Source organism: Tursiops truncatus, chromosome 1 (genome assembly GCF_011762595.2).
Source record: "Tursiops truncatus isolate mTurTru1 chromosome 1, mTurTru1.mat.Y, whole genome shotgun sequence".
In the NCBI taxonomy this organism is placed as follows: domain Eukaryota; kingdom Metazoa; phylum Chordata; class Mammalia; order Artiodactyla; family Delphinidae; genus Tursiops; species Tursiops truncatus.
Window position 1 is genome coordinate 34,508,216 of NC_047034.1, and position 16,280 is coordinate 34,524,495.

At 49.5% G+C, this 16,280-nt stretch overlaps 1 protein-coding gene across 8 annotated transcripts in view; it reads right to left on the minus strand.

Annotated features, from left to right (window-relative positions):
* Nucleotides 1-3,073: 3,073 nt before the first annotated feature.
* Nucleotides 3,074-16,280, minus strand: part of SLC26A9 (solute carrier family 26 member 9) — a 28,646-nt gene continuing 15,439 nt past the window's right edge. For 3 of the 8 annotated variants that reach the window (XM_033852586.2, XM_033852589.2, XM_033852599.2), the window contains 11 exons: nt 16,067-16,144; nt 15,410-15,505; nt 13,108-13,214; nt 11,963-12,032; nt 11,748-11,840; nt 11,496-11,609; nt 10,584-10,853; nt 9,439-9,493; nt 8,107-8,252; nt 6,610-6,681; nt 3,074-5,356 (listed from right to left, as the gene is read on the minus strand). In XM_033852586.2, the coding sequence (XP_033708477.1) occupies nt 5,309-5,356; nt 6,610-6,681; nt 8,107-8,252; nt 9,439-9,493; nt 10,584-10,853; nt 11,496-11,609; nt 11,748-11,840; nt 11,963-12,032; nt 13,108-13,214; nt 15,410-15,505; nt 16,067-16,144 (1,149 nt within the window). In that variant the 3' untranslated portion in view covers nt 3,074-5,308. Of the gene's footprint in view, nt 5,357-6,609; nt 6,682-8,106; nt 8,306-9,438; nt 9,555-10,583; nt 10,854-11,495; nt 11,610-11,747; nt 11,841-11,962; nt 12,033-13,107; nt 13,215-15,409; nt 15,506-16,066; nt 16,145-16,280 lie in introns of those variants that run through there. The other 5 variants (XM_073802338.1, XM_073802348.1, XR_004525448.2 and 2 more) reach the window with 5 other exon arrangements.

Genomic DNA, 16,280 nt, shown 5'->3' on the forward strand with positions numbered 1-16,280 from the left:
GTTGCAAGAGTTCTTTATATATTCTAGATACCAGATGTATGATTTGCAAATATTTTATCCCATTCTGTGGGTTGTCTTTTTATTTTCTTGATGGTGTCCTTTGAAGCACAGAAGTTTTAAATTGTGATGAGTCCAATGTACCTGTGTTTTCTTTTCTTGCTCATGCATTTGGTGTCATATCTAAGAATTTTTTTTTTGCCAAATCCTAGGTCATGAAAATTTACCTCTGTGTTTTCTTCTGTCTTATATCTATATTCTTCTAATAGCTATTTCTTGAATAGATATTTCTTCATATGTTGTTTGCCCTTAGGACCATATCTACAGGCTTAATTTTTTTAAAAAATTGTTACCAGTTTCACTGGGGAGCTGATCAGTGTAGCTCCTCACACTGTCATGTCAGACGTTGATTGTTCTAGATCCTTTTGTGACAAAAGTCTTAAAATGATAAAATATATATTCCAGTACTAAAGCCAGAATCATGTTTAATGAGAAAAAAGCAGAAACTTTAGCATTAAAGTCAGAGACAAGAAAAGGATGTCTATTATCACCACTATTATTTAGTATTAGTTTTGCAGGTACTAGACAAGACAAGTAAACAAGAAAAAGAGATTAGCAGTATAAAGATTTGAAAAGGAGATAAATTGATAATGTTTATTACTTGTACACATAGGATGTATAGCTAGCAAACTTGAAATAATCGACTGCCAAACTACTACAAAACTATTAGTACTGTAAGAGAATTCAGCAGGTAATCTGGGTACAGAGTTAATATACAACAGTCAATAGCCTTTGTATATGCAATCACCAACGAGTTAGAAAATATAAGAAGAGATTCCATTTATAATGGGAAAGGCAATAAAAAAGGTAAAAAATAACTAAGAATATACTTGAGAAATGTGTAAGATCTATATGAGAAGACACTATTTAGATTATCAAAAGGAGATTAAAATGGAAAATTATATCCTTGAATAAGAAAACTGTATCATAAAAATTTTATAGGTGGGGACTAAAGCTTCCAGATGTTACAAAATACTAGAAATCCTCTAGAATTATCTTCTATCCATCCATCCATCTATCTATCTATCTATCTATCTATCTATCTAGTATTGGTATAGAATCAATTCTTGTTTTTATTGGTTTAAAATTCATCATTGTGTTTGTTTTGGTGCCCAAATTACCCTACATTCAGTTAGTAGAAGGTGCTTGAATCTGGTCCTTGTGATATGCCTCCATCTTTTTTTTTATTTAACAGTTCCTTGCCTTCTGGCATAAAAAGTTGTTTCAGACTCATTTTGTGCCTACCCTACGCTGGCCCTGGAACCAGCCATTGCTCTGAGGGGCCCTGGTTCTTCTTAACAAGGAATTGTATTAGAAACTATGTTTAGGAAGGCAGAGTCTTAAAATACTCCATTCCATTGTAGAATGGGGAGATGATCATCTTATAGAATTTTAAAAATTGAGATATAATTGACATATAACATTATATTAGTTTCAGGTGTACAACATAATGATTTGATATTTGTATATATTGTAAAATAATCGCCACAACGTCTAGTTAACATAGAAGTTTTGACACTACTCCCCCAAAGACTGCTAAAGCCATGTTGTAGTTTTACAACTAAAGGTAAAAATGTGTTTTAAAGATAAGTTAAAGAAATGCATCTGATTTAGATGCCACTTTTACGCCACTTGAAACTCTCCTACGAAGCCTCTTCTGGGGTAACAGTTCTGAGCAGTCTTATCTGCTGGTCTCACGCACACCTCTTCCCTCCTGTCCTGGGGGGCTTCCCTGATGCCACAGCATTGGACCCCTTTGGAACTGCTCTGTGCTCACGTCCATGCAACCCATAATTTTTGGAGAGTTAATATCCAAGGGATCACCCTTGACCAACAGAAGATGGGAATGATGGTTAAATGTTTCTCCAGGACAGTTTAGAGATGCATTTTGCAGAGCTCCTAGGAGGTTGGAGCCTCAGTTGCCCTCCACAGGGGCTATCTCAGTAACTCATTCTTTTGTTGGCCTTCCCTCCTCCCTGTTTCACTCCTCCTGCCTTTCACTCCCGCTTGCTGGGATCACCTCCCAAATACCTGTATGGAAGCTTCTGTCTCATGTTCTACTTTGGCGGGGGGAGGGGTTCAGGCTAAGATAGCATCATCAAAAACATATATAAAATTCAAAGTGGAGGGTTGCTAATTGCCAGTTTACTCAGATCTTGCAGGGCAGTTGAATAGCATGATAAAGCAAGATTAGTTTATTTTACATAAATTATCATTTTGGAACTCAGTGACTTCTCTGCCTCTGCAATATATTCTCTTCCTCCTTCACCCGTTTCTCCCTTTTCTAGCTCTCCTGATCTCTTTGTTTCCATGCATCTATCCCGCTGATCTTTCTTATCTCTAGCCCTCCATCTCTTTCCACTTCATTCTATTTCTGTCTCCCTCAAGCCTTTGCTCTTTTTCTGTGATTCCTCTTTTTATTTTATTTTATTTATTTATTTATTTGTGGTACGCGGGCCTCTCACTGTTGTGGCCTCTCCCGTTGCGGAGCACAGGCTCCGGACGCGCAGCCTCAGCGGCCATGGCTCACGGGCCTAGCCGCTCCGTGGCATGTGGGATCTTCCCGGACTGGGGCACGAACTTGCGTCCCCTGCATCGGCAGGCGGACTCTCAACCACTGCGCCACCAGGGAAGCCCGCTTTGTTGAGTATTGATGGGACTGGCCCTTAACAGGCATCTCATGAATGTTGAAGAATTAGCACGTGAAGCATATACAGAAGAGATGGTGGAAGTTTGACTTCCCTGATAGCCACAGAAATCACAGAGTTGGCTCTGGGAATTGGTCCTGAGTATGGGGATCCCTTAGTCCAGGTGTCGTGCCCCAATCTCTGCTCTTCAGCTGGACCATGGACGTTTATTCCTTCTCAGGAGTGGAAAACCGGAACCTGGAGAGCAGCTGGGAGATTCAAGAAGTCTTAGCTTTCTGTTTCTTTTCCCCAGGACAGGGCAAAGCAAGCCACCTCTTCCTGGAGGTGACTGGTTTTGCCTCTCTGTAAAACCACCCGAACACATGCACTTGTTCACATTTCAAAACCACTTTATTAGCAAAATGAACAAAAGGAGAATGGTGTTTAAATTAAATAAATTACACAAATATCTCAAGAGTCCCGGTCTTCTCCAGGAACCACATCATTGCTGGTCAGTATAACTAAGAACATTCAGAAGTTTTGAAATCCTGGATTATTTGACTATCTTGCTCTCCTTTCCTGCCTCAGTCATGTCCAGTGAGTGGTCTGGGTGAATTTATGTTCTTTCCAAAGTATTCTAACAGTGAAGTTCTCTTCAAGGCCTCCCTCCACCCCAGGTGTTTCCGATCTTACATCCACTGTGGTCTCTGTGAGTACCTACACCCCTGGACATGGTTCAGGATCCCTCCTTGAGCCCCCAGCTCCAGGCCACTGTGAGTCAGCAATCACCTTTTGGTCTGGGGCTGGCCTGGGGGTTAACAGTCACTTCATCAAGTCCTCAAGGGTTCTAGACACTTGGTTCACAAGGCGCCTCTAACTTGGGATGTCCTGAGGCTCTGTGCTCTTCCCACACCTCTTGGGCCTGAGCTGGACTCTGCAGGAGGTGGAGCAGGGGAGGGTGAGTTTTCATTGGCTATGGTTCTTGTCCTCTCGAAATCTGGCACTTCGGGTACTGGGCACGGTAAATCCCAGATAACATTGTCTTCTGCCTTCCAAGTTTTGAGTTCCATTGGCAGCCAGATGGCATAATGAATTCACAAAGAAGCAATGCTTGTAGGCCAAGAATCTGTTGGCTCTTCACCAGCACCCCCTCCTTTAACTCTACGAAGACTTGCTAGCTGACCAGCTCACTCAAGGCACAGGCACACAGTGGAGGTCAGGCTGAAGTTAGGAATTCGAACATTTTTCCAGGCTGGGCCAGCCCATCCTGTTGGGCAGGGATCATTCATTGAAGGAACTTGGGAGAATCAGTGGGGAGAGGCCAAAAGGTTTTTGGTGCACTTCCATGGAAAATTTCTCAAACACTTGCACATGGAACCTATTTATTTTCAAGTCAACAGTGGGGTTTCTCTACCTTCTTATATATAGAGAGAACTTAACCCCTCTTCTCATCTCTCCTGGAAGGAGATGGCCTCAGGTCCTGAGTTTGTTAAGGAATCCCTGTGGAGGAAGGCCCAGTCTGGATCAGCCCTTCTCCATGCTTGGTACCCAGCTGGGATATGCCCTTGGTGGGGTGTCCTGCCTTGCCTGGCTGAACGATTCAGGCCCCAAGCTGATAAGGGAGAGTTAAACTCATTGGCTCTTTGCCAAATGAAGAGAACAAGGCAGATTTCCCAAGTGGGGGACGCATTTCTAAGGTCAGGGAGACTGTCGAGGCCCAGGTCCCACCAGTTGGCCCTGGATTGGTACTAGCGCCCCCTGCCCCTCCACATCTCCAGTACAAAGAGGGAAAGCTTTTGTGCAGAATAACTAGTATCTGTTGCTGGGTTGCCAGAGGATTCTGCCAGCTACCCCCCTGTCCCTTCTGGCTTCCTACCTGGTCTCAAGTAGAAGGAAGCAGCCCTTGAGGGCAGGGGGAGTGATAATGTTTCAGGAGGCTGATGTGGCTACCTTGGTGGGCTGCCCCTGGGGAGGTAGCTCTGGTAGCCACTCCCCAGGCTAGAGTCTGATGTGCTAAATAGTAGTGGAGGTCTCAGCAGCCTTAAGATGAGGAAGAAGGGGACATAGTCACCAAGACAGAGATACCTGGGTTGTGGGAGCACATGGTCCCAGGGGTACAGAGCTGCCAGAGACAGACTGGGCAGCTGGAGAGGGCAACCACAGAGTCCTAAGCAAGTTCGTCTCTGTGTCCTGTGACAGCTTGACACCATCGGACACCAAGCCATGCTGGCGCCAGGACACTTTCGAAGCTTGCACTCTACGTCAGCACACGGCTTCCTCTCTGTTCCTGGCTCAGTCTTAAAGTCCAGCAGTCGGGGGTCCTGTCAGCTGCCACAGGCAGGGCGCGGGTGGGAGCGGTGGAGTGAGAAGGAGGCTTGCTTGTTGCTGGCTGGGGCCCTGAGGGTCAGCAGAAGGATGAAGAGGTGTCTCTCCCTGCCATTGAGATTGACTTGCTCTAGGGATGCCGGGAGGGGAATGAGAGAGGGGGAGGAGGGTGGAGAGGTACTGGAGTCCCGGTGGAGGTGTTCTCCTCTACCCGCCACTCTCCATGATCCCAGGCTCATCCTTCATGGGAGTCCCAGGTACCAGGTGCTCTGCAGGCAGCATGGGAACCGGCTGGGCCCTCACAGGGCGGTCAGGGTCTCTGTGTGAAACATGCTGCCGAACATCTCCTGCAGGGCCACAGGGAGGAAGTGGGAGGGGGAGAGACAGCATCAGACCTGTTGGGTTCAGAGTGGTGGCAATCGCCAGGTGACCCTATGAACCCCTGGCCAGAAAGAGGCATTTTGAGGAAGTGTGTGTGAGTGTGTGCACGTGCGTATGTGAACCGGGGAGAGGCAGGGTCAGCCTAAGAGGTGAACTGGTACAGAGGTGACAAGAGAAGATGCTTGAAATCTAACTTTGAATCACCTCTGGTGTGCTGTGTGACTTTCACAGGTCCTGTCCTCCTTTTTCGTTCCACTTTCTTTATTAGGTAAAATGAGGGTTGAGATCAGACAAGCTCTGAAGTCCTTTCTTGCTCTGATAAGCTATTTTGGTCCTACCCAGGCTTTTGGAATGTGCTGGAGATTCCACAGGGACCCAGAAATCCATCCGCCAAATCTTTGTGGCCCCGGCTCTCTTTCCTAATGCCTCCCGCATGCCCTCAGCACCCCCAGAGACATGTTTAGAGGACCATGGAACTCATACCCAAAAGAATGGGAAGAGGCACAAAGTGAGATGTTACTTCTAATAGACCCAGAGCCAAATTCCTCTAAACCTAGTGATCTGGTTTCTTTTAATTCAGGGCATTGGGGTGGGGCTACTTTTCATGTCGGGACCATAGGGCTTTACGTGAAGTAAGACTTCACACCTGCATAGCTCTTAGCTCTTAAAGCCCATCCACGTGCAGTAATATTTGTATCCCTCATATATCCCTAGAATTCATCTGATCCTACCAGAATGTAAGTTTTCCAAGGGCAGGGGTCTTTGTGTTGTTCACTGCTGTGTGCCCACCCTGGGATAGTGTCAGGCAAGTAGTAGGCACTCCATAAATACCAGTTGAATTTACAGAGAACAAGAGCAACCCCCACTGATCTTGTTAGGTAGATGGGACAAGGTATTCCCCATATTCCCCTTATTTCACAATGATAAACACTGGGGCCTGGTGGTGTTATGTGGCTTGCCGAAGGTCAAGTAGCAGGTGTGTTGCAGAGTTAAGTATAGATATTAGTTATCCAGGACTTGGTCCAGTGACTCTCCCTTCCCCCATGATGCATTTCAGTGAGTGAGAAGAATTAAGATCTGCTATTAAAAGAAAGATGAGAAGGATACATTGTTGCCTTCAAGGTGACTGCTCTGGCTTGGAGATGGGAGAGCCCAGCCAACACTTTGGGTTTGAGAAGGTCTCCTTCCTTTTCCTCCTGACCCCCAGCCTTCAGCTTACCTGCTCTAAGTCCCAGCAGCTGGGACTGTCCTCCTCCGAATCATACAAAGAGAGCTCGGGGTCCACTGGAGCCTGGATGGGGGAAACAAGTGCAAAATGAGCTGCAGTAACTGAGTGACGGTCTGGCACAAATGGCAGCCTCTGGGGTGGGTGAGGGGCACCGTGTGCTCTGATGCATAACCTGCCCTCTTGACTTTTCCCTCACCTCCCTCATTTGCCTCTCAAAATACAGCACAGCTGTGGTTTTCCTCCTCACAGCAGACAGGTGTACATCAGGGTGGGCTTCCTTGGTGGGCATTTCAGAGGCAGGGAAGGTTTACCTAGCTTACAAGGATCACTGGCTAGCTGCCTGACCTGCGAATCCATTTCCCTTCTCTGGGAATCTGTTTCCTCATCTGTAAAAGTAGGATAATCCGACTCACTTTGCTGGCTCTCTCCCTCACCATGCTGTTGAAAAGGGGGTGTGTGTGTATCATTTATAGATATACAATATATCTATAGATATAAATATACAATACATATAATATACATTTTTAAGAATATATAAACTGTAAATAGTGGACATTGTGCAATAACGGATGATGAGGATTCTTCTGGAATCTCCCTCTCTTTGCTCTGGCGACAGGGTGCATGAGGCTAGAAAGGCCGCTGCTCTCACAGTTTCCCTCTGTGTGGTAGGCAGGCGCCAGGCCCCGTGTTTCCCTGGGCAGGCTTTCAGCGCTTAGAACAGATGGCTTCACCTTCATCAGTCTCTTAAAGCAAACAGCAAATGGTTGCTCTAGGGCCAGAAAAGCCTTTCTTATGACCCACAGAGGGCAGAAGAGGTTTGTTTCATGGACTGGGGCACAGAGTCTTGGGAGGCCAAGGGTAGAAGCTGAGCTGGCAGGGGAGCCTGGGAGGTGGCGTCGGCTGGGGATGCCTGGGCAGGGACCCCAGTGGGATGGGCTTTTTCTGCCTCCCAGCTTTCTGGAGTGTTATTTGTAGACAGTGTTATTTGTAGCTCATTTGCATACCACTTACTGAGCTAGTAAATTAAATGTCAGGAAGCTGAGACAAAACTCTGATCCACACTCTTCATCCATCACCAGCCTGAAATCTCCAAGCTCTGCTAAATTAAAACAGGCAGGCTTACTCCCCTCCCTTTCCCAAAGCCTCTTGTAGAAAGAGCGAAGGAATAGCAGGGATGAGCAATGCCAGAATGCCAGGCATAACCCGCTGTGCTTTGGGTGTTTGTGTGATCTGGAAATTGATATTAATAAGGATTTTGTAATATACAAAGCTCTTTCAAGTGACGTAAAAGATACAAGTATCAGTTAATCTTAAAACCAAAACAAAAGAAAAATCCCGTGGTGGATAATGTTACCTTAGAGTACCCATTCCACAGATAAGAAAACTGAGATTCAGAACCGTTAATTGACAGAATTGGTGTTGGAACCCAAACCGTCCCGCTAATTCAGTGACCCATGGCCTAGGATTCCTCAGGTGCAGGGACCTTACCCCTTGGAAGGTACGTGCTGGGGCCACTTCCCTGGCCTTTGCCTGGGCAAACAGGACTGCGTCGTGTATGCTGGGAAAGACGTGGTTGCGCTCTAGACACCCATCTTCGAAGATGCCACCATGGTTAATGTCATTGTACACCTGGGCTGGAAGGAGGGAAAGATCACCTTCAAAAGGTTAACACCACCGTGGACAGGACCTGGGGTTGGGGGAAAATGGTGAGAGGGCCTGAGGGAGATGGAGAGAGAGGCCTGAGGGCTGTGCTCTTGCTATATCCTAGAGCCTTCTCATTGGCTTTGCAGTATCATTTCTGGACAGCAGAGGGCAACATGAGCTTGAAGATGCTGAACCTTCACCCCAGGGCAGAAGGAAGCAGTTTGATTCAGGGAGTTGGTACTTCGTGGTGATTCGAGTGGGAAAGGCTAAAACGTTTGCCCATTCTGTCCCTTGAGGGTTCGTCCTTCCTGCTGTTTATCCAGACCTTTCCTACAATGTCCAGTGTGTGGAAGAGCCCTTATTCCTACCCAATCCTGGGCATGATTTCCTGAGGAGTGTCTAGTGAGGGTCGGCGGGAGCTTCTGATTCTAACTCTGGAGCACACACAGAGCAGGTCACTTGCCAGTGCAGACTCTCTTCCTGAACGGAGCCTGCACAGAGCCTGGGCTGTGCTCAGGCCAGCGCCGAAGCTGGCTAGGCCTGCTGGAAGTTGCTGACCCTCCGCGGGAAACGGGGTGTGCCAGTGTGTGCCCCTTCCCTTTCTCCCGTGTGTCTGTGCGCTCTTGCTGTGCGTCCGTGTCCCTGCACTCTGCACACATGCTGGAGGTGAAAGTCCACTGCGATGTGGACACGGTTTGGGGCTGTGTGTGTGGGCCCTGGAGACTGTGTGCGTATAACACTGTGTTATCTGTGTCTTCCCTGGATGGTTATGGTGTATCTATGCTTTGTGCTTATTCATAGACTTTTGGATTTGGAGAAGATTCCCAAATTTATCTAGTCGGCCTCATTTTATGTAGGTGGCAATCGATCCCTAGACAGATGAAGTGACTTGGCCAAAGATACATGGCAAATTAGTGGTGGGCAAATTAGAATCCTACTTGTCATTTCTTAACTCCATGATCCCCCCACTCTCTAATTGAGACCTCTAGGATGTTCTCTAACCCGGCTGTAGTCTCTTCTAACTTGTGCCCGAAACGCTTATGAGCAGCCAGTAGTTTAGGGGAACATTTGGCTGTTCTCATTCCTACCCCACTCACTATTCAGCATCCCACCCACCTACTCCCACCTCAGCCCCTTGCCAGCCTTCCAGTCGCCTACACGTCCTCCTTCTCTTACCATGAATGTTCACCAAGAAGACCTTCACACCGATCCTCCCGTAGGTGGAGCTCAGCTAGAGGAGTCGGGAGGGTGTTGGGTAGGGAGACAAAAGGAAAGGAATGTTCTGAGTGGGCCTGAAAACCGATTCACAAAACGTACATCAGAGGGGGAGCCAAACAAATAAGTAGCCCCGAGAGCCCTGGCAGCCAAAGATAAAAATAGCAGCAAAGCACAGCACTTCTCCCTGGAGTGCTGGCTGACTGCTCCTCTGGACAGCGGGGTGGACGTGGGGCTTTGCCAATGAGGCAGCCACTTAAAGTCCCCATGACCCCTTCTTATGGGGCCAGATCTTTTCTTTCAGTTGCTTAGAGTCCTGGACTCCACCTCTTTCCTGACGTCGTGGCTTCAGGCAGAAACTGCAGGGGAGGACCGAGGCCCAGAGAGGCTACTGCTTTGCCCGGCTTCATGCCAGGTCCAGGCTAGGGAAGCAGGTTGAGCCCAGGGCTGGGGATGGAGCCTTCTGTGCACCTGGCTGGTGATGCCATCAGCCTATGTGCTCTCTGTACCCCTCGGTTTCTCTGGGCTGCTTCTCTCTGGGCCAGCCTCTGAGGTTTACCGACTCCTTGTCATCGGAAGTGGCCGCTGAAAAGTTATCGGGTGGATACATTTATTCAAGGTATCCTGTGAGCTGTGTGTTTGGTCTAAGGATGTGAGGCACTGATATAATGTCTTCTTTCCTCTGTTGGCCAGAACCGGCTGACGCTAGAGTGTCTGGGTGAGTGTGGGAAGGAAGGGCAGACCACGAACCAGGGCCAAGCTGAACTCTACTCAGAGGATCCTGGGGTGGGTTCCTGGCAGCCTGAGAGGGAACTTGGGGTGGACTGTGTTACAGAGGGGTGCTAGGACAGGGTGGACCAGCGGCCTGGCTTTGGTATCCCTCCCCAGGCAGGCATTGCCTCGTGCTGTCTGGGCCTGCTCTGCAGAGAGCATTCTGTCCTGGTAGCATCTGGGGAAAAGGGATCTTAGGAGCTGTTAGGTTCCTTGGTGAGCTGTCTCGCTCAGTTGGTTCAAATGAGGGCTCCAAGGAAAGGGAGTATAGTGGGGCAGGGGTGACGGTTAGGGTTGGGGGGTGGGCTGGCACTCCCTCCACCCGAGGGCCTCACCTTGGCCAGGGCTTTGATGCCCATCAAATCCACAAAGCTGACCCCACTCATGTCGAAGATGAGGGTGTGGAAGGTGACAAAGGGTGGGACGCTGGCCAGGATGTCACTGGGCTCAGCAGAGGCCGGGGGCTCACAACTGGCAGCTGTGGAGCTGTCAGGGCTGAAGGTGATGTAGGACACGCTGGCGCCATTAGCAGGCGTCTGGTTGTTGTTGGGGTCCGTTGGGGAGCCATTCTCGAAGTCCTGCTGAAGCTCCTGCAGGGAGACAGTCTGGAGGGCGGAAGTAGGAGGGCAGAGTCAGGGGCCATCACACTCAGTCAGACTTTGCTGTGGCTGAAGCTGGGGCAAGGGGCGTGCGGGTGGAGGGAACTGAACCTGGTGGTGGTGAATATAAGCCCCCAAAAGCCCATAGGACCGGCATCTCCCATAGCCCCTTCCTTAGGTGGGGTCTGCACGTTTGGTCTCCCACAACCCTTCCAAGAGAGGCACCGAAGCCTCAGCCCACTCTGCTCTGAGAGAAAGGCCCTCTGGAAACAATTGAGCTCCTTTTTTGCATTTATCCATGTCTGCCTTCTCTGCAGAACTCCCACACCTACATCCACCTTGCTAGATCTAGGTTGGCTGGGTACCCCAGGAAATTCACTGCTGCTCCCCGTATGGGATTGCTCATAAGTCCACGGGCATATCCTATCTTAGCCAGAAAATGAGGACGGGCTGTGGGAGTTCAGTGGTTACCCTAAGAGCTGACAGCTCCTCATCGAAGGAGAAGATATCCACCAGGCAATACCCACTAGGCAGCGGCCACAGAGACTTGATATCTTTGACTTCAAAGATACTGGGAGGTGGGGTAACAGGTAACAAGATCAGAGACGGCAGGGGAGAGGGCATGGGCTGTTTCTAGCCTCAGTTCACCTTGTTTTTCATAAATAGGGATTTCCTCTGTTGTATGGGCAGCCTTCTCCCCTTCTCCTGCCTCTTGAGGTATTTTTGCTTGGCCAGCAATACTTTCTGGGGGTCCACACCTGTCTGTAGGGAGAGAGCAGAGAGCAGTCTTAACCTCCACCCTCTTTGGAAGTGGCCTGCTGTCAGCTCCCAGCTCCTTTTCTTGTATCTTCCAGGCACGCTCTGTCCAGCCCCTCTGGTCACCAGAGGACTGAGCCTTACCTTGGCAGTGACCTTTTGCCTGAAGATTTCCGAGTTGGCAAAGTAGAGAGGGGAGCAGTAAGTGATGATCTTTATCCCTTGGATTTCCTGGGCCTGTGGCAGGAAGACTCGGTTCAGTTAGCAGCAATATCTTTATTGGCTTTTTTTTTTTAAAACCCTTTAATTTGGGGTGGGGGTAGGGCAAAAGAGGGAGGTCACAATCTTGGATTACCCACCCTATTATAGGTCTTGGGATTCACATAAATGTCAGTGTCCATGACTTGGGCCAAAGTATAGCCATTTCGACTGGATGAAGAAGGAAAAGAAAAACATAAGAGAATGCTATTAGCGGATGGGCCTGGAGGGACACTGGGGCTGGGGGCTGGGCAGAGGCAGGCCAGGAGAGGGTCCCTTCCTCACCCTGGGGTTTTTGTGTTTGTCTTTCTGCACTGGAGACATATGCCTGATGGCCTGTGTCTGGGCTATAATTAGAGGGTTGACAGGTAGCTCCTTGACGTAGCTCCCAGTCTGGGGCTCAGGGGGGAGAAAGGGTGGGGAGTAAACAAGGTGACATTCTTACGGGGCCCTAAAGTCACCACTTCCTGGTTCTGAGTTCTCAGGAAGAGAAGACAGGGTTTCCCGGATATTCAGCATCCTTCCTGCCCTGACCTGGACCCCCTGGTCTGTTTCACTTCATTTTTTTTAAAAATAAATAAATAAATTAATTAATTTATGGCTGCGTGGGGTCTTTGTTGCTGCGGGCAGGCTTTCTTTTTATTTGCGGCCAGTGGGGGCTACTCTTCGTTGCGGTGCGCGGGCCTCTCATTAAGGTGACTTCTCTTGTTGCGGAGCATGGGCTCTAGGTGCGCGGGCTTCAGTAGTTGCGGCTCGAGAGCTCTAGAGCGCAGCTGTGGGATCTTCCTGGACCAGGGCTCAAACCCGTGTCCTCTGCATTGGCAGGCAGATTCTTAACCACTGCGCCACCAGAGAAGCCCACTTAATGTTTTTATAGCAAGGACGTAGCTGTCCTCTGACTTGCTGTTCCCTTGAGGTGGGGTTCCATTTGGTCTGGGGTCTAGTAGCACCCTTGAAAGGACACTGAGTCTCATCCACTTGCTTGACTCCCACTTTCTCTGGTCCCCCAGCCCTCCAAGACTGTGATGGCTTCCCCTGGGTTTTCAGGATGTGGGAAGTCATGTAGCCCAGCCTGTGCCGAAAGTCCTGGCTGGGCCAGGCTCTCCTTGGGCCTGGCAGCCCCTCCAGTGCCAGGTCCAGAAGGTGACAGTATGCAGTGGGCTGGGCCAGGCCTCACGTGGGAGCCCTTGGCAGACTGGCCCAGGGGCCCCACTGCTGTGCCTTGGGGTGAGGGGCTGTTACTTACAATTGGGTCTGGAAGATCACAACCAGGGTGGAGAAGCCGACACCCACTGCCACACCATACGGCAGGCTCAGGAAGAAGGCAGAGAGGAAGCTCACCACCCAGACGCACTGTGAAGAGAGAGACGTCAAAGCGGGCCTGGGGAGAAAACTGCCCCTTTGGGGAAGTCTTCCTGGACCAGCCTAGGTCATTCTCTGCTAGCACAACTTCAGACCCACCCTTCCCTTTTCATGCCATTTTTGCACTGTTTTATGTAACTGAGCTTCGGTTACACTTGCCCATTTCCCTTAGATTGAGTGTGGCTCCCTGATCTTGTCTGGTTGTCAATAGACAACCCCAGCATACACAGGGAGTCAGGATGGCTCAGTGAGAAGAGTATGAGTCTTGGGTCAGATATGCCTGGGTTCCAAATTTCATTCTCCTACTTACTAGCTGTGTGATCCTTAGTTGCCTAATTCACAAAGGGGGAATAATAATACCAGCTTCATGAAAGAGTTAAGGAAGATAAGGTCCTGGCCTTAGTGATGGGCGCCCAGTGAGTGCTCAGTAAACCTGAGTTCCATTCCTCCATCTGATAGTAAGCTGTGTGCCGGACACGTGCTCAGCTACATTTCCTGATCTGATAGCCTGGGGCCTGGTTGTGTGCATTTGGGGACAGGATTGGATGCAGGTTTTTTTTTTGCAGTACACGGGCCTCTCACTGTTGCGGCCTCTCCCGTTGCAGAGCACAGCCTCCGGACGCGCAGGCTCAGCGGCCATGGCTCATGGGCCCAGCCGCTCTGCGGCATGTGGGATCTTCCCGGACCGGGGCACGAACCCATGTCCCCTGCATCGGCAGGCGGACTCTCAACCACTGCGCCACCAGGGAAGCCCTGGATGCAGTTTTGACAGTTGCCTCCTGTGGTGTTTTAGAGTCCCCCATGTTCCTCTGAAAGAAATAAATCTGCCCACACTCTTGTACAGAATTGTGAAGATCAGATGGGAACCCAAAGCACTATGTAAATATCAGGAACTATTGTCACAGTGGGGGGGATTGTTGGGATGTGATAAAAGCAGATCTTTCGGGGTGGGAACTGGGACGTCATTTTTCTCCCTATCCTCCTCCCTCACTCCCTGGGGGACCCCAGATGGACCACTCATTTCTCTGGCTTTAAGGATTTCCTTCTCATACTGTGCAAGTGTACCTTCTCCCCTAGGAGACAGTCCAGTCCAGAGGTTTGGAGTCTAAGATTTGGGGTTCCAGTCCTGACTCTAGCACTTACTACTTCTGTGGCCTTTGATGTGTTACTAAACCTCTCTGAGGCTTTGTTTCAGCATCTTGAAAGGAGGTTAGTAAATCCTTTCTCACAGCTTATGGTGGGGCTCAAGTGGGGATGAGGCAGTGTCGTCAGTATATGGTAGCCTCATTTCAACTGCCCAGTGGAAGATGCGTTGGGAATGTGACTAATCAAAACAATAATTCATGTTTGCTGATTGTTTTATGGTTACATGGGGCTTTCCCATTATGATCTCATTTAATCCTCAGAGCCAGTGTGTGACGCAGCCATGACCATCACCCGCATTACAGATGAGGAAACAGAACTCCAGAGAAGTCTGGTAATCTGCTTAAGATCCTGGTCTGCTGGCTTTATGTTCTAGGTTTTTTTGTTTTTTAAAATGATTTCATTTAGCTTTCTTTGGAACTATAAATCATAAAAATAATAATAGCTAAATTTTATTGAACACAAGATACAATTCGACAATGTGCTCCTTACTTGTATTATCTCATTTCATAAGCATCCTGAGGTGGGGGGTAGAGAGTATAAGATACCCATTTCACAGATGAGAAAGCCAGGACTCGGAGAGGTTAAGGGACTTGCCATTGGTCATAAAGCCAGTGAAGAGCTGAGTTAGGATTTGAACATAAGATGTCTCACTCCAAAACCTGAGCTGTCTGGGGCTTCCCTGGTGGCACAGTGGTTGGGAGTTCGCCTGCCGATGCAGGGAACACGGGTTCGTGCCCCGGTCCGAGGGGATCCCACATGCCGCGGAGCGGCTGTGCCCGTGAGCCATGGCCGCTGGGCCTGCGCGTCCGGAGCCTGTGCTCCGCAACGGGAGAGGCCACAACAGTGAGAGGCCCGCATACCACAAAAAAAACCAAACAAAACAAACAAACAAACAAAAAAACCCTGAGCTGTCAGCACTCGGTTATGCTAATCAGCAAGCAGCTGACCAGAGGGATCACTGACAGAAGAAATGACAGGGCTGTGGGGTTGGAGGAGGCGGTAAGGGCACAACGCGTACCCAGAGGCCGCCCAATACCTACACAGTCCAGCTTGCTCTTCCTCCACAGGTAGTAGGGGTCGGCGAGTTGCTTGAGGGAGTTCTTGAGGTTGACAGCAATCAGGGCTCCTAGCACAGCCTGGGGAAGCAGAACATTGTTCCTTGTCACCTGGGGTGTCCCCTTTTTCCTGCCTTTCCTGCAAACACCTGACCCTGAAACCTGGCAGGACAGAGTTGCAGCTCTAGAACATCTCTGCTGGCAGAGACCCCAAAGCTCTGCATTCAATCTTAGGCTTGGAGTGCAGGTGCTAGAGTCATAGGGCCCCTGGCCCCATCTTTGCCCGTCCTCTTTTCCCTCATCCCCACACGGCCCGTGCCTAGAGCCCTCCTAGCCAGGCGCCCACACTGACTTGTAAACACTGCCTTGGGTGTGGACTCTGAGGTCAGAAGGCTGGAGTTTGTGACCAGCCCTGCACTTGTGAGCCTTGTCACCACAAGCAGATCACCTAGACCCTGTCAGCCTCAGTTTCCCTCACCTGTACAATGGGGAGAGTAAAACCTGCGTTACTACTTCTCAGGTTGTGACTAGGACAACGTGTGACAATGATGGCACTTGGTAATCTGTAAAGCACCACACAGCCCTCAGGGCCTGCTCTTACTGGAGTCTCTCACTGCCTCTGCTCTCGTGCTGTGCTCTTACCTTGGGGAGAGGGTAGAGATAGGACCCCAGGGCCAGCATCGTGATCATCACCACCAGGGAGACGCACAGGCTTGACATCTATTCAGAGAAAGAGTTTGGAAACAGGGCATAGGTGTGAAATTCTCGCTCTTGTTTTGTTTCCAATAGATGCCTTTGGTGGACTGGAGGCTAAGGAGGGGAGAGGAAGGTTGGAGAAGCAGGTGGCCTGGCTTCT